This window comes from Populus nigra, chromosome 12, assembly GCF_951802175.1.
Source record: "Populus nigra chromosome 12, ddPopNigr1.1, whole genome shotgun sequence".
In the NCBI taxonomy this organism is placed as follows: domain Eukaryota; kingdom Viridiplantae; phylum Streptophyta; class Magnoliopsida; order Malpighiales; family Salicaceae; genus Populus; species Populus nigra.
Genome location: NC_084863.1, coordinates 1,051,369 through 1,069,312, shown reverse-complemented (window position 1 = coordinate 1,069,312; position 17,944 = coordinate 1,051,369). Strand labels below are relative to the sequence as shown.

At 36.4% G+C, this 17,944-nt stretch overlaps 1 protein-coding gene across 3 annotated transcripts; it reads left to right on the top strand.

The window, feature by feature from the left end:
* The first annotated feature begins 1,118 nt into the window (after positions 1 to 1,118).
* LOC133669139 (probable disease resistance protein At4g27220) lies at positions 1,119 to 14,483 on the top strand. 3 transcript variants are annotated; one of them, XM_062089168.1, is made up of 6 exons: positions 1,119 to 2,376; positions 9,248 to 10,880; positions 10,979 to 11,455; positions 11,585 to 12,325; positions 13,126 to 13,947; positions 14,112 to 14,483. In XM_062089168.1, the coding sequence occupies exons 1-5, from the start codon at positions 1,184 to 1,186 to the stop codon at positions 13,942 to 13,944; spliced, it is 4,863 nt and encodes a 1,620-aa protein (XP_061945152.1). In that variant the 5' UTR covers positions 1,119 to 1,183; the 3' UTR covers positions 13,945 to 13,947; positions 14,112 to 14,483. The 3 variants fall into 3 exon arrangements, with proteins under 3 accessions (XP_061945152.1, XP_061945153.1, XP_061945151.1); XM_062089169.1 differs by having other exon boundaries at positions 14,068 to 14,483; XM_062089167.1 differs by having other exon boundaries at positions 13,126 to 14,483.
* The last annotated feature ends 3,461 nt before the right edge of the window (positions 14,484 to 17,944 follow it).

The following is a 17,944-nucleotide window of genomic DNA, read 5'->3' as shown; positions in this document are numbered from 1 at the left end:
AAAAAAATAGAAAAAACAACATCCGAATGCTTTTTTTAAAAAAAATTAAGGTCTGACTTGAATTCTTCTCACCTATTACCCGTTAGATATTTACAACTACGCTCTATATTAGTTAAAAATAAAAAACAAATAAAAAATCTAACTGTTCATTAAAAGGATATCCTAAAATATTATATTATATTTTATGCAGACACAGACTCATTGTAAACCACTTACAAACATAAAGTCTTTTCATTATAGACGACATTATAATGTTTGTAGAAGCATTGTCTTTGCCGTTTGTTAATCAGAAAGGTTTTTTTTAGAATATTATTATTTTTGTTTTTTGTGCTAAAAGCAGTTAGATGTGGCTAAATAACTAGATCTAAATCACTTCTAACAGGTGTTGAGTCTAGCTTGATAATTAAACTCAATCCTACTTAGTCATGCTTTCATTTAGACTTAAATAAGTCTAATTTTATTTTTTTTATTATTTTAGATTTTTTTTTATTTAATTTTTTTTTATATGATAAAAAATAAATTAATAAAAAAAATTTATATTATATAAAAATTGAATGATGATAATTTTTTTTATTCAAAGTTGGGTTAGTTGGATTTATTTTCTTTTATATTAATGGGACTTTTTATATTGCTAATGGGACTTTTTATATTGCTAGCAGAACTCAACAACATGGAGCCCTACTATCGACAAGATTCAATAGAGTTGAAGTGCGGTTAATCCAAGTACACTTAATATATTATTTATATTTTTTATATTAAAAAAATATTATTAATCTAATACGGAGCGCTGCCAATATACTATTGGGTAAATTACAAAACCTATCAAGAAGATACCAAGCTGCAGACTCAGCAGAAATGAGAGAGTTGCTAGGAAAGTTATTGGTCATATTTACTTGAATATAATTGCTTGACTTGACTTCACAAACTAACCTTCTGTTGCTAGGAAAGTCATTGGGATCATATTTACTTGAATATAATTGCTTGACTTTACTTCGCAAACTAACCTAGCCTCTCTGCAGTTGCTCTAAGCAAATTCTTTCACTCATTTTATCTGCTACATCCATCTTCATAGTTTTTCAAATATCACAGTAGTGATCATCCTTTATTTGTGGTTTTCAAATATCGCAGTAGTGATCATCCTTTACTTGTGATTTGGCTGCTAAACAAAGGCAGAACATTGGCTATGGAGATCCTTGGTTCCTTGACATCCACGGTTGTGGAACTGTTAATTGTTCCCATTAGGCGCTCCGTTACTCGTGTATTCAACTACAGCAGAAATGTTCAGAGCCTCCGAACTCACTTAGAGGAGCTGTCAGATACAAAAACAAGGGTGCTGCATTCTGTAGACGAGGCTATAAATAGAAGGGAAAACATTGAAGATGATGTTGGAAAGTGGCTTGCTAGTGTGAATATTATCACTGAAAAGGCTAACAGAGTTTTTGAAGATGAAGACGAGGCAAAGAAGAGGTGCTTCATGGGGTTGTTCCCTAATGTGACGACGCGCTACAAGGTTAGTAAAAACATAGAGAGTATTGCAGAGGAGGCTGTTAAGATCAGTCTTCGAAGCAAATTTGATAGGGTGTCCTACCGTCCTTCTCGACGCGGGATAGAGGACAGATCTCACAAACATTACGAGGCTTTCGAATCAAGAGGACCTGTTTTGGATGAAATTTTGGAGGCCTTAAAAGATGATGATGTCGACCTAGTTGGAGTGTATGGGATGCCTGGTGTAGGCAAGACCACACTTGTGAAAAAGGTTGCTGGACAAGTCAAGGCGGGCAGGATTTTTGATGTGGTGGTTCTGGCTGTTGTATCTCAGACTCCTAACCTGAGAAATATTCAGGGGGAAATAGCAGATGGGCTAGGTCTCAAATTGGATGCAGAGACTGAAAGTGGAAGAGCAGATTTCTTGTACGAGCGGCTTAAAAGAGAGACAAAGGTACTTGTGATTTTGGATGACATTTGGGAGAGGCTTGAACTAGATGATGTGGGGATTCCTTCTGGTAGTGATCATCGGGGATGCAAAATATTGATGACATCGAGAGATCGAAATGTATTATCCCGTGGAATGGTTACAAAAAAAGTTTTCTGGCTTCAAGTTTTACCCGAGAATGAAGCATGGAATCTGTTTAAGAAGATGGCGGGTGATGTTGTCAAATATCCCGATCTGCAGCTTGTTGCTGTAGAAGTAGCCAAAAGATGTGCTGGTTTGCCCATTTTAATAGTTACTGTTGCGAGGGCATTAAAAGATGGAGATCTGTCAGAGTGGAAGGATGCTTTGGAAAGGCTGAAAAGGTTTGACAGGGATGAAATGGATAGCCAAGTTTACTCAGCTCTAGAGCTGAGCTACGATTCTTTGAAAGGAGAAGAAATCAGGTCAGTATTCTTACTTTGTCAACAGTATCTGGTAGTTCAGAGATAATTATTTGTATCAATTCAATGTATTTTTTTTATTGCATAGAACTTGTATATATACATGTACAATAAATTCTTTTTAAGGATGGAAAATTAAGAATAGAAATATATCAAAATCTTTCCTAAACTTGTTTCTGATTTTTAGTTTTTCTGATTTGTAATATTTATTAAACCAAGAATTAGTCCTTGTCAACACTCCCTCTCGAGTTAGTGCAAAGATATTTCGTATGCCCAACTTGTTGAGAGAGCAATGAAACACTATACTTGATACTGTTTTAGTAAGTATGTCTGCCAATTGATCATCAGATTTGACAAAAGAAAAAATCAGTTTTCTCATCGAGTTTCTGCTTGATGAAATGTCTATCTACTTCCACATGTTTAGTTCGATCATGTTGAACTAGATTATTGGCTATGACAATTGCGGCTTTGTTGTCACAGTATATCTTCATCTCAGTCTTCATAGGATATCCTAGCTCTTTAAGTAGCCCTTTTATCCATAGTATTTCATATAATCCTTTACTCATCCCTCTGAATTCTGCTTCAGCACTATATAGAGCAACAACATTTTGCTTCTTACTTTTCCAAGTCACCAAGTTTTCTCCAACAAAGGTAAAGTATCCTGAAGAAGACTTTATGTCAGTCAGATTTCCTGCCCAGTCTGCATCAGTATAACCAATGATGTTAAGGTGATCATTCTTTGAGAAAAGAATTCCTCTTCCTGGAGAAGATTTTAAGTATCTAAGTACTCGCAATGCTGCCTCCATATATTCTTCACTTAGGTTGTGCATGAATTGGCTGACTAGACTGACTGCATATGCGATATCAGGACATGTATGTTAAAGGCAAATGAGTCTTCCCACCAATTTCTGATATCGTTCTCTATTTGTGGGAACTTGATCTGGATATTCCGCTAAACAATGATTTTGTACGATTGGTGTATCCACAGGCTTGCTATCCGACATACCTGTTTCGGCTAATAGGTTCAATTCATACTTTCTTTGTGAGAGGAATATGCCTAGTTTTAATCTGTATACTTCGATGCCCAAGAAATACTTCAACCCACCAAGATCCTTCGTTTCAAATTCACTTGCTAGATACCTTTGTAATTCTAAAATTCCTTCTTCATCATTTTCTGTGACTATTATATCATCAACATAAATAATCAAGGCTGCTGTTTTTCCCCCATTTCTTTTCAGAAATAGTGTATGGTCCGAGTTGTTTTAGCTAAATCCATGCTTTCGTATTGCTAGACTGAATCTTCCAAACCATGCTCTGGGAGACTGTTTCAATCTATAAAGTGATTTTATAAGCCTACACGCTACATTTTATTTTCTTCTAGTAAAACTAGGAGGATCATCCATATACACTTCCTTCTCTAGATCTCCATGAAGAAATGCATTCTTTATATCAAATTGATGTAAAGGCCAGTCTAGGTTTGCTGCAAGTGATAAGAGTATCCGAATTATATTAAGTTTGGCTATTGGTGAGAATGTTTTCTAATAGTCTATATCATATGTCTGTGTATATCCTTTAGCTGCTAGTCTCGCTTTGTATCTTTCTACTGTCCCATCTGCCTTATATTTCACAATAAACACCTATTTGAATCCAACTGTTTTCTTTCCATATGACAATGTAGTTAGTTCCCAAGTATTATTATTCTGTAGAGCTTTCATTTCATCATAGACAACTATCTTCTAGTATTCATCTACAATAACTTCTTCAATGTTTCGTAGGACCTGTTCTAAAGATACTTTTTCCATTAAGACCTTTGCTGCATCTGACATGTTATGGGCTGAGATAAAATTTGCAATTGAGTATTTGGACTTTCTTCCTTCTGTTTCCGGTGAGTACCAGTTTGGGGGTACTCCCTGATTATGCCTGTGAGGTAAACTGTATGTCATAGAATCAGGTAATGTAGGAGAGTCAGGAGATCTTACCTCAGTTGTAGTGTTGGGATTGTCCTCATTGTCGTACTTGTGCGGCGTCGCGACGATCGTCCTCCCTCACTCAATGTGTGTGTATCTGAAAAATATGGGGAGACAAGGAATTCTTGTCTATTATCAGTGGAAAATGAAATGGGAGTCGCCACCTAGTATTATGGTCACTAGGAACCCTAACTGGTCTCAGAGATCGGGTACGGAGACTGGTTGCGTAAAGGGAATGTATTAGCACCCCAAATACACCCTACCTAAGGTAGGCTGCGTTGTTTTATTTGTCTGATCAAAATCTAAGGTTTGGTCGTGTTTTCTAATTGTTGGTTCTATCTATCTAAGATTCAAGAAAAACCCTCCTCAATAAGGAGGTTCTTATCTTAATGGGGTAGAACCTAACCGTTCTAACATTGGAAAAAAAATTTAATATCCAGAATACGTATTATGTGTAATATCATACCCCAGATGCTAAAAGACAAAACAAAATAAAATTTTTCTTGTTTTTGAAATTTTGGCCAATTTTCTCTTGACTTTAATAAACTGGTTATTAAAGCCAAAATGCATGCTAAAACATTGTTTTTTGGTGTATGAAAAACACAATATGATTTTTTTAGCTTTGAGACACTTGGTCGTATGCACAAAAACATTTTTTTTCTTTTTTTCAAAATTTTTTTGTATTTTGGAAGTTTTGACAAAAACCAGGTATTTTAATATCGGATTTTGTATTTTTAGCAACATAAAAATACTGCTTCATATTAATCAAAATGACATAAAAAAATACGTGAAAAAATTGTAAAAATTCCAAAAAATATTTTTGAATTTTTTTTAACAAAAAAAACTGGGTCTGACCCGATCCATAGACTGTGGGCTGGGCTGATGTTCCAGCCTATAACCAATGTGCGCATAGTAACTAGCTAATTAATCTTCATTTGTTGCAGAACGTGAGTTGATCACATTCTGCATGCAAATAAAGATGAGCAACTAAAGAATGACAGGGGAGGGGAGAAAGTTACCTGGAGCGGTGGCGACGCTGGCGACTGCTGGCGGCAGCAGAGGCGGCGAGGGTGGTGGTCGCCCCTTTTCTTCTTCTTTCTTTGTGTTTTTTTTGCTCTGTTGTTTTTTTTTTGTTTCTACTATCTTCCTCTGTTTCTCTACTCGGCGCTATTGGTGGCTGTGGAGAGGAAGAGCAACGGTGGCGCTGCCGGGCTGAAGGTGGCTGGCGATGGTTCTTCTTCTTCCCCTCTTCTACTCCTCTCCTGGTTTTCTTTCTCTCGGTTCTGTTATGTTTCTCTTCTCCCTCTCTGGTTCTGCTGGCATTGGCAGCGCTGATGGTGGCGGAGTGGCGGTGCTGAATGGTGGTGGCCGAAGGCCACGATGGAGAGAGAGGAGCAGCTGCTGGGAACCTGAAAAGGATGATTTTTTTTAACTTTGGACCTGAAAATCCCCCCTATTTCTGCTTCGTTCCCTCTCTTTTTCTGTTTTTTTTCTCTTCTATCTGGCCTCTGTTTTCTATTCCTTTCTCCCCTCTCTCATCTTGCTTCCCTCTCTGTCACTGCCCTTCTCTCATTCTCCAAACTTTTGCCCCTCCAATGTCCTGTAATCTTCCCTTATATTTATAGAATGTCGAGGGAGAGGGTCATCATACCTGTTCAAGTGCAGGGCATGGGTCTCTGTCTGTATGGGTCTCTGTCTGTCTCATGTTTCTTCCATAATGGTTGTAGGGTATGGTTGTGTAGGTGTGGGTATGGGTATGGGTCATGCGGGATTTTTGGGCAAGTGGGGTGGAGAGAGAGAGCGGGAAGAAAACATTTCAAAAATCCTCTTTTCCCCTGTCTCTGCATTTGTAGGGGAGAGGAAGCTGCACGGTGCCGTTCAAAACGGCACCGTGCGGTTTTTTTTTTTGAAGAAGAAGAAGAAAAGGAAAATGAATTTAGGAGTGACCAAAAAATGGGTTATGACACTCACGATTCTGATTTTAGTTGTGTTATATATTGGAGAGGGGGTTATTTGATGTGGCTTGAGTATGTAAGTCAGCGTGGTTGATTTGCTAAAAAATTTCCGGTTCTATTTGAGTATGGTCAGGATGAACTCAATCCCATATCTATTGTTCATGTCTATTCTCCCCCTGAAGAACAAGCGGGGATGGTTTGTTGAAGAAATATTCGATCTCAAGAAAGGTTACATCCATAGTAACATAGAGTTTTCGTGTAAGGGGATCATAATACTGGTATTCTTTCGTATGAGAACCATAGCCAAGAAGGACACAACGAACAGCACATGGATCCAACTTGGATTGTTGGTGCTTCGAAACATATACAAATACAACACAACCAAATATCTTTGGAGGTATATGGAGTGTTGAAGGTAGTTTAACATACCGTTCCAAAGTATGGAGTGGTGTGTGAAAATTAAGTACTCGGAATGGCATGCGGTTGAGAAGATAAATAGATGTACCCACGACATCAGGCCAGTATTGTTGGGGCATATGGGCAGCTCTCATAATGGCCCTGGTGTTTATTTTTCCATTCGGCAATTTCATTTTGCTGAGGAGTATGTGGACAAGTAGTCTTGTGTATGATGCCCTTGCTATCACAAAATTATCTAAACTCTTGGCTAATATATTCACCTCCATTATCAGATCAAAGAGTTTTAATGCCAATAGAGAACTGAGTTTGTATTAGGGGGATAAATTTCTAAAAAATTGGTAGGATATCTTTCTTATGTTTCAACATATAAACTCAAGAGATCCTTGTATAGTCATCAATAAAGGTAACAAACTATCTAAAGCCAACAGTAGTCATAACAGGTGCAGGGCCCCATAAGTTAGAGTGAATAATCTCAAATGGTGCATTGCATTTATTATAAATGATGGGGTAATTTGTTTGATGACTTTTGCCTAGGATACAATCCTTGCATTTGAAACTAGAGAGCAGTACCTTTTCAAATAAAATAGGGAATAAATGTTGTAGATAGCTGAATGATGGGTGTCCTAGCCGGTAATGCCATCACCAAATGCCTTGTCCTTGCCGCTGTGATGATTGGGCGGAATGAACTTTTCCAAAGTCCAAATCATCCACATAATATAACCCTCCCCTCTTAGTACCACGACAAAAAATCTTCTTCGTGACAGCATCCTGAAACAAACAAAATGAGGAGTACATCAGTACGCAATAGTTTAAATCTTATGTTACTTGCCCTACTGATAGTAATTTAGTGGAGAATGAAGGAACAAAAAGAGTATTAGGGAGAGTGAATGTGGTTGATAATTTCATTGTTCCTCCCCCTGTTACCGAATATATATCACCGTTAGCATTTGATATGGCCTTCCGTCGAGGAACTGACTTTGTTTTAAAGTCATTATGATCATAGGACATGTGATATGTCGCCCCTGAGTCAATAATCCAATTGTTTATATGTTCACCGTTGGATACTAAATTTGTGGAACCAATACTACTTTGGTCTTAAGTTGAAGACCGAGGTTGATTGTCGAATGGCACAAGTGTATTTGGTTTTGTATAAGTAATAAATGTTGCGTGACCATTCTGTTCATCGTTTTTTTTCTTTCAGTTCATATCACCACTCTGAAAACCCGTGTAGCTGAAAACACGTGTCTTTGGTGTGTTTATTTCCGCCACAATAAGTGCACCCGCCCTCCTGGGCTTTCGATCTAGAAAAAATTTGCCTGCTGGAATTCAGCCTATGTAGTCCAGGCCTGGGCCGAAGGGTCTGTTTATTGGAAGATGATGGGTCAAAAGATGGTTTGGATGAGTTGCCACTACGTCCAGCCCGTCTGTTCGGGCTTATGAGAGCTTTGTCATTCTGTTGTCCTAGGTTTACCATGCCTTCCTTTCTTATCTCACCACAGTTTATGTCTCTGCCCCTTGTTAATAAACCGAAACTATCTCCCCATTCCTTCTCCATCATCATGGTTCGTCTGGTGTTCTCTCTTCTTACTTGAGCGAAGGCTTGCTCGATCGATGGCAGAGGGATCTGTTGAAGAATGTTTTGGCGGGTCTGATCAAATTGATCATCCAAACCATCCAAGAAGGTATAAATTCGATCTTCTCAAATTAATTTGTTGTATTTCTGTATGTCCTTATCGCATGCCATGGGATTTGGGCGTCTGTAGTCAATCTCTCGCCAGAGAGATTGTAAACCAGTGTAATAGTCTTCTAGAGAACCCCTTCCTTGTGTGGTTCGACTGACTTTTCGTTTTAGGTCATATACCTGGACATTATCTCCTCCATCGAAGTAGGTTGTGGCAATGGTGTCCCAAACACCTTTAGTTGTAGGAAACCTGATAAAATTCCCAATTAAATCTGAGTTTAGGGAATTGATAATCCAACCTTTAACAATTGCATTTTCTGTTGTCCATTTATTGTATGTTGGGTCGGTAAGCATTGGTTGTCTGATTTCGCCGGTGATTAATCCAAGTTTGTATCTGCCGGAGATGAACATCTCCATGATCTGTGACCATAGTTCATAATTCTGGCCATTAAGTTTGATTCTAAAGACGACAATTGGCAGGTCAGGGTTTTGGGTAAAGTTGGTTTGAGTGTCAATTCTAGAATTTGTAGTTGTAATCTGAGCATGGTTTGGTGGGTTCGGTTCTGTTATTGTTTTAAGTTGTTTGTGATTTGAAAAAAATTTAGATTTGGATCGTCTGCTTTGATACTATATCAATAGTATCGGGGTAGTTTAGAGATAATTATTTGTATTAATTCATTGTGTTTTTTTTATTGCATAGAACTTGTATGTATACATGTACAATAAATCCTTTTTAAGGATGGAAAACTAAGAATATATATGTATCAAAATCTTTTCTAAACTTGTTCTTGATTTCTAATTTTCCTGATTTGTAATATTTTCTAAACCAAGTATTAGTCCTTGTCAACAATCAGGTCAGTATTCTTACTTTGTGGACAACTTGAACCTCACAGCATTGCAATCCTTGACTTACTGAAATATACCGTTGGCCTGGGATTGTTTAAACGTATCAGTACATTGGAAGAAGCAAGAAATAGACTACATAAATTGGTCAATGACCTCAAAGCCTCTTGTTTGTTGCTAGAAGGTGGCGCAGATGGAATAGTCAAAATGCATGATGTTGTTCATTGTTTTGCTGCCTCTGTAGCTTCCAGGGATCATCATGTCTTCACATTAGCATCTGGCACTGTATTAAAAGAATGGCCGGCCGAGGATATGCTTGAACAGTGCAGTGCTATCTCTTTGCCGCGTTGCAAAATTCCTGGACTTCCTGAAGCATTAAACTGTCCAAAAGCTGAGTCGTTTATACTGTATAATGAAGACCTCTCGCTCAAAATCCCAGACAGTCTGTTTAAGGGAACAAAAACTCTCCAACTTATGGATATGACAGGTGTGCAACTTCTAACACTACCTTCCTCACTTCAATTTCTCGAAAAGCTTCAAACATTGTGTCTGGATAGTTGTGGTTTGAAAGATATAGCTATGATCGGAGAGCTAAAGATGTTAAAAGTTCTCAGCTTAATAGGTTCTAATATTGTTCGGCTGCCGCGAGAAATTGGGCAATTGACTCGTCTGCAACTTCTGGATTTGAGAGACAATCCAAGGCTTGAAATGATTCCGCCAAATGTGCTGTCATGCTTGACCCAACTAGAGGACTTGTACATGGAGAACAGCTTTTTGCAATGGGGGATTGAAGGACTAGATAGTCAAAGAAACAATGCTAGCCTGGCTGAGCTGAAATATCTGCCAAATCTAAGCACTTTATACTTACACATTACAGATCCTATGATTCTTCCCAGAGACTTCTTCTCCAAAAAATTGGAAAGATTTAAACTTTTGATCGGAGAAGGGTGGGACTGGTCCAGTAAGTGTGAAACTTCAAGAACAATGAAACTGAAGATCAGTGCAAGAATTCAATCGGAGGAGGGGATCCAACTGTTGCTGAAGAGAACTGAAGATCTACATTTAGATGGACTAAAGGGTGTTAAAAGTGTTTCCTATGAATTAGATGGGCAAGGTTTTCCTCGTTTGAAGCATCTCCATATCCAAAATAGTCTTGAGATTCAATATATTGTCGACTCGACTATGTTATGTCCTTCTATTGCTTTTCCACTCCTGGAGTCTTTGTCTCTTGACAATTTGAATAAGTTGGAGAAGATTTGTAATAGTCAACCTGTGGCAGAGTCATTTAGCAACTTAAGAATTTTGAAGGTGGAAAGTTGTCCAATATTGAAGAATCTTTTTTCGTTGCACATGGAAAGAGGCCTTTTGCAACTGGAAGAGATCAGCATAATTGATTGCAAAATCATGGAAGTGATTGTTGCTGAGGAAAGTGGAGGCGAAGCTGACGAAGATGAAGCAATCAAGTTGACTCAACTACGAACACTGACACTGGAATATCTACCCCAATTCACAAGCGTTTCCTCCAAATCGAATGCAGCTTCCATATCACAGACCAGGCCGGAGCCGTTAATCACTGATGTCAGGTCCAATGAAATTGCATCTGACAATGAGCTCGGGACTCCCATGACACTTTTTAACAAAAAGGTTTGCTTTATTTTAATGACTTTGGCATAAAATGGAGTATCATTCTCATTTTGACGAATGAAAAGAACTTGATGATGAAGCAAAAGTTGTGCATGCAGATTGAATTCCCCAATTTGGAAGACCTAAAACTGTCCTCTATCAAAGTTGAGAAGATATGGCAAGACCAACCAGGAGAACTGTCCTATTGGTTTCCGAGATTAACAAGTTTGATAATCGAGGGCTGTGGAAATCTAAAGTATTTATGTACTTCTTCTATGGTTGAAAGTCTTGCTCAACTCAAAAGGCTTGAGCTATGTGATTGCAAGCCTATGGAAGAAATAATAATTAAGAACGGATTAGGAGAAGAAGAAAATGTGAGAGGAATGATGTTTCCAAAGCTACAATTCCTCAAGCTTAAGGGCCTTCCAAATCTCACAAGATTCTGCACCAGTCACTTAATCGAATGCTGCTGCTTGAAAGAACTGCGGATAGAGAATTGCCTTGCACTGAAGACCTTCATCTCTAATTCGTTAAGCACAGATGCAGTACCCAACAATCAGTTTGAAGAAACAAACTCAACTCTCTTTGATGAAAAAGTGAGTCCTTTTCTTCTTCTTTTCCTGTTAGTCCTACAGTCCCCAACCTCTGTTCAACATTTGCTTTTGAACACCTGAAATTTAATTTTCTTGTCATTTGCTACTGACATGATGGAATTGATTTCTTAGGTTGCATTCTCTAACATAGAGAAACTGCACATTCTTGGCATGGATAATTTGAATATGATATGGCACACTGAATTCCATTCAGATTCCTTTTGCAAGCTCAAAGTGCTGAAGGTAAAACAAGCAAACAAATTGTTGAATATTTTCCCACCCAATATGCTGAGAAGATTTCATAATTTAGACTACCTGGAGGTAGCTGATTGTTCTTCACTGGAAGAGGTGTTCGATCTCAGATCTCTGATGAATGGAAAAGAATCCCTTGCTGTAACAGCGTTTAAGTTGAGAAATATGTATGTATGGAACCTGCCAAAATTGAAGAAAGTGTGGAATACAAATCCTCATGGAATTCTCTCTTTTCAAAACCTTCATTTAGTGAATGCTTGGAATTGTCCAAGTCTAAAAAGCCTCTTCCCAACCTCTGTAGCCTTAGGCCTTTCACAACTCGAAGAGCTTCAACTAACTAGTTGTGGAGTGGAGGAAATTGTTGCTGAGGAAGAAAGACTAGGAGAAGAACTAAAGTTTGTTTTTCCTAAAACAACCTCTTTCATTCTCTGGGAATTGCCCAAACTCAACAGTTTCTACCCAGGAAGACACACTTCAGAGTGGCCGGTATTAAAGAAAATAGACGTGTATCATTGCCTCGAAGTGCCGGTATTTGATTCGGAGCTCCAGAGCACCCAAGGAGCTTGTACACAGGACCAACTTGAGATCCAAGTTCAGCAACCGCTTTTCTCATTTGAAAAGGTATGAGCTTGAGCATTATCCTATGGTTGTTCACTAACAGTTCTAAACATTAATGCCTTCAATGAGTTATGTTAAAAAATACAGAACATTCTCTGTGCCAGTCCCCTAGGCTTACATGACACCATTAAGAAACCAAAAAGTTACTCTTGCTGCCTGGCAAGATAGTTCAAGCTAGACCTAGCTAGCTGTGCAAAATAGGAACATTTTTTCCTTGTATTATTAAACTCCAACGTATTCCTTTGATAATGCCATGCTCTACAAGAACTTTAGACAAGAATTAGCTAAGATGCAAAGGCAAATCTGCTTGTAATGCTTGCATTTTGGCCTTTCATTCTACCCTATCATCATCGTTTTTGGTTTTGAACCAGATATGCAATCTATGAAGAAGATTCAATAAAGACAACACTTCTCCCTTCCAAAAATTGAATTCTACTAGTTCACTTTAGAACCCACAACAAGAAGCAATAGGATAGGATATTGTAGTAAAAACCCTAAGGCACAAACTTGTACTAACGTGATTGCATCTACCTGAACCAAATCAAAATTCTTGAGATAATGAACCTACCAATTCCCTACAACTGGAACCTGAATCTACAACAACTCTCTAAAAGAGTGAAGCAACAGGAAATGTTAGAACATCATTCACCATAATAGTGCCTAAGAAAATTTAACTTGTAAGCACCAATAAGACTTGTTGGCAGTGGGAAAGGACTGGCCTGTTTATTGAATGTGCTGTAAAAACTGCTATATCTACCTTTGGCTTTTCATATTTAGCTTGCATTTGTGCATTCGATTTCCAGATCATCCCCAACTTGGAAGAACTATCGCTAAACAGTAAAGATGCAGCAAAGGTATGTCAAGGCCAGTTTCCAGCAGACCTCTTTCACAAAATAAGAGTTCTTGAGCTGCAATGCTTTCATGATGAATCGGCTGAATTTCCATTTGGTATCATGCATAGATTCCAGAATATGGAAAAGCTTGTTGTAACTCATGGTTATTTCAAAGAGCTGTTCCCATGTCGACTTGTTGATGAGGAGGAACATACTCTTGCTAGGATACTATACTTGAAACTTTTTAATCTTCCAGATTTGGAGAAAATTTGGAGCCAAGATCTCCGAGTGGACCAGCTTCTTCAAAATCTTGAAACTCTGGAAGTAAGGAGTTGTGACAGTTTGATCAATTTAGCACCATCTGCATCATCTTTCGGAAATCTAACAGCTTTGCATGTATGGGATTGCGAAGCATTGAAATACTTGGTCACATCCTCAACTGCCAGAAGTCTTGTGCAACTCTCTGCAATGAGTATAAAGGAATGCAAAATGGTGACAGAAATTGTAGCAAGCAAGGGAGATGAAGCAGGAACTGAGATCATTTTCAGGAAATTGGAAAGTCTGAAACTTGATTGTTTAGCAAGCCTCACTAGCTTTTGCTCTATAAATTTCACCTTCAAATTCCCCTCTTTGACAGAAGTAATTGTGACAAACTGTCCAAAGATGAAGACTTTTTCCCCGGGAATCTTAAGCACACCAAAGCTGCAGAAAGTATGGCTATCAGAAGAAAAGGACAAAGGACATTGGGAACGCGACCTTAACATCACCATTCAACAGCTCTCTGTATAAATTGTATGCATTTGCCAGATCTGTTCATCTAGTTTTACTTATCTTTTTTCCCATTCCATTATTCTAGTTCATATAAGATAGCCAGCACTCCTGAATCACTACATTGAACAATCATCCTGTTAGAATTTAGCATTGAGGAGCTTCAGGATGGTTCACTCAATTTGCAGGCTGCATGCTGTGGTCCTTCATGGTGGTTTGCTTGTGCTTTTTGAAAGATACGGCTGGTGCTTCAAGGGAGTGCTATAGTGACTCATTATCTGCGTGCATTATCATATCAAGACTCCTCAGCATGCTTCAGATGGTACGATGGCAATGGACTGATGGAATACTTTAATTGCTCGATAGTCGAAAGCAGAAAACAAAGAATCAGAAAGTGTGTTGGGCCATACGGACCAGGCTGGCCTTTTTATCTATTTTTTTGCTTTTATTTTTTTGGATTTAGATTTAAATGTAATATAAAAAATTATTATTCGATTTTGTTATCTTTTTCAAATAACACTGTAGGTTTTATGGGAATTTTAACATTTTTTCAGTTAATATGTCTACTATGAAAAAAATATCAAGAATATTTATTTAACATAAAATTTATGTTTTTTAAGATTTTTTATATTTTTTATATAATTTTATAACATTTATAAATATTTTTTCTTCAATCATGTGAAAAATACTGAGATTTTATTTAAGTGTTTTATTTTAAATTTACTTTTAAGATTATAATGAATTTTTATTTAAGAAATAGTGCTTGCAATTTATTAAAAAAAAAACATTGATATTGAGTTGATTATACGCTTTACAAGTATCTATTTTTTTTTATTATTATTAATTTTTATAAAACATAAAATCGAGTTAAAAGATTTTTAAATATGATCTTTTCTATGAATAAAGTTCACAAATGTAGACAGCATGGTCTCGCGACTATCCCTCGTTCTTCTAGAATCAGAAAGATTTTTTTTTTTTAATTTTGAGCATGTTCATTTGAAATCTAGGCACTTCTTTATTTATTTATTTATTTATTTTATTGTTACAACAGCGGTGAAGATCTAGACAGACTGCGCAGACAACATATTTTGCCTTTTGGGATGTTTCTGGACTGCATCTGTTGAACACGCTTTGTGCAAAATAGTTTGCTTAGAAGCAATGCAACCTTTTGATCCTGGTGAATGTTCTGTATAACGACATTTCATAGCAATGTCTTAGGAAACTTTACTGACTCAAATTTAACAGTGTATGTCTATTAAGATTCTTATTGTGTTTGTTTTTCAGGTTAAAAAAATATTTTAAAAAATATTATTTATGGTTTTGCCCAGTAACTCGTTTTACTGCAAATGTAAAGTACTGCTGCTGCTTTCATCTTCCTAGTCCCACCACAGAGAATCACCGAGTCAAAGGCTTTTCTTCTTTTTTTTTCGATGCATACAAAGTCCAACTCTTCATTGGGCCAGCTATGTGACAAAGCATCCAAGAGCTGCCATGTTCTAAGCTGGCAACGCAAGGTTCACACATGAATCTGCGAGCAAATTATGAACGAAGGCTGAGGCCATCTGGGCAAGTAGACCAGAGAGATACCAAACGCCTAGAATATCCATTGAATACACTTATTCTGTGAGTGCTTGGTGGGGACATTCTTACCTTAAATTTATCTAGAACAGAAAAACATATGGTCTTGTGTTGTTCTTCTCACTAAGCCCCTATCATCCTTGTCACGTACAAGAAAGGAATATTGAAATGTGGGAGACACTGCATGCCTTGTGCTAGAAACTAATAACCAGAGAAATCAATGGATGTTCCAAATCTTATACTCTCCTTCTCTCCATCCATTAATCTGACTCATATTCGATTCATATTTTCTTGAATCTTATTCTGTGGTAAATATATTTGTTTTTTTTCTTAATGTATCAAATTTGAATTGTAAATAATGATGCAGAAAACAAATTTCTTATTGATATATTATTCTACATGTAATTATTTGTTTAAAATCCGGTCGGACTGTTGAATCTAACTTGGTTTGGTAAGCTAGCCACCCAATTTGTTTTCCGGGTCAATTCCCAGATGAGGCACGGCAAGGTGGAAACGAGAAGAAAAACAGAGTCACGCAAGAAGTTTCCTCGGGGAAGTTTCCTTGGGGAGGACGGAGGTCAAGTAAACCTGTCATGTTCAACCAAACTCCATGGCCGACACGGAGTTTAGAAGTAGAAGAGGAATGGAAACTTGGGTGTGGTTGGCACTTGGCAGGCATGTCTGCGGGCCAACTACCAGTTATGCATTCCATTTGGACAACTGGGTGTGATCTTCCAGGCATGCTCTGTTCTGCAATTTGCAAGTGCACTCCTAGGCCCATGTGGAGGCCATTTTAATATGGGTATAATCTGTACCAGAAGAAAATAAATTTTATGATATTGAAAACAACTTATCTGTAAGCAATGGATCGAGTATGGATTTTTAAGACCCGAACCTAATTCAATCAAGTGTTAATATTAATTGGATATTCATAACCAGAATTTAAATGATATAATATGAAATTAATTTTTTCAAACTTTAAAATTATTTATATATTTAGGTTCAAATAGGGTAGATCAATATTCATTTTCAAACCCAAAAACTCAACTTTTTACCTTCAATTTTTTTTTTTTTATTATTAGCATGGATGTCCGGGTCAGCTTGCGCGTACCTCGACTAATCTCACGGGTCCTGAAATTAACGACCATGTAAGTCTCCAATAATCTTAAAAAAACTCAAACTTATAATTATTAAAAAGCAAGCTCAAAAACTGAACAATAAAATTACACCTCAATATTCCTTCAAATTTTACTCAAACTCCATGAGTATAAAAATTATACACATTAGACATATTCATGATCTTGTATGGTGTAAAAAATGAGGATTGATAACGCAGGTGTGGAGCCCACGGACAAATCAAACGTCAGGGAAAAACAATTATGAAAAGAAGTAGGGATTGATGGGTTGATTTATGCCGACCCCTCTCTCCAATAACTAATTGCTTTCACTAATCAGCATCTTAACAAGTTACAATGTGACGGTGCTTTGGATTAGATATTTTTTTTATTAGTATGTTGAATTAGGTGCGACGTTTTATGTTTCAAATCTCTTTTTAAATTAAAAAAATATTAAATTAATATTATTTTAGATCATTTAGGATAATTTTAATGATTGATATTAAAAATAAAAAAAATATTATTTTAATATACATTTAGTTAAAAAATATTTTTTAAAAAACACTTTACACTACAATATTAAATATATAACTTGTTTTAATATGATTTGTGGTTAATTAATTAAATTCACTTTAATGTTTGAAATTAAAAAAAATAGAGACACATTTGATTGGAAATATAAAAATAAATTTGTTTTGTGTAACACCTTTTAAATTAAAATTTATTAAAATAGAAAATACATGAAGATATATTTTCTTTATCTTCACTAATTTCATTTTTTTTATCTTGAAATTATAATTAAACACTAAGAAAATGATAATGATTAGGAGTTTATGATTAACACATGAGTTGTCATGCAGCTGCTAATTACCTTAAATCCTAGATTTACTTTCTATGTATGCACTAAATACCCAATCTAGTTAATTAGTTTTTAGTTTGTTCATTGAAAATGCTATTTTGGAGGTTAGTTAAGTATGTTTGTTTTTGTGTTTCAAAAGTATTTAAAAAAAAATTATTTTTTTCTTTTCTTCAAATTAATATTTTTTTGATTTTTTAAATCATTTTGATGCACTAATTTTAAAAATGATTTTTTAAAAATAAAAAAAATATTATTTTAATATATTTCTAAGTAAAAAACACTTTAAAAAACAACCGCAACCACACTCATGAACAACTAAATCATTTTTTGGACACCTAAATAATATTCCAATACTATCTTTTTTGTATATTAAGATCAAATCAAGTTCACGGTTGATCTAAAATTCTAATTGGAATAAAAACACACATCATAAACCTGTTGTCAATATTAAAAATAATTTTTTAAAATA

Excerpts from the sequence above, each read along its gene's own strand:
- LOC133669139 (XM_062089168.1), top strand. The coding sequence starts at position 1,184 with ATGGAGATCCTTGGTTCCTTGACATCCACGGTTGTGGAACTGTTAATT. Across the intron at positions 2,377-9,247 it reads TTGAAAGGAGAAGAAATCAG|GTCAGTATTCTTACTTTGTG; the intron begins GTCAGTATTCTT and ends GTCAACAATCAG. Across the intron at positions 10,881-10,978 it reads TGACACTTTTTAACAAAAAG|ATTGAATTCCCCAATTTGGA; the intron begins GTTTGCTTTATT and ends TTGTGCATGCAG.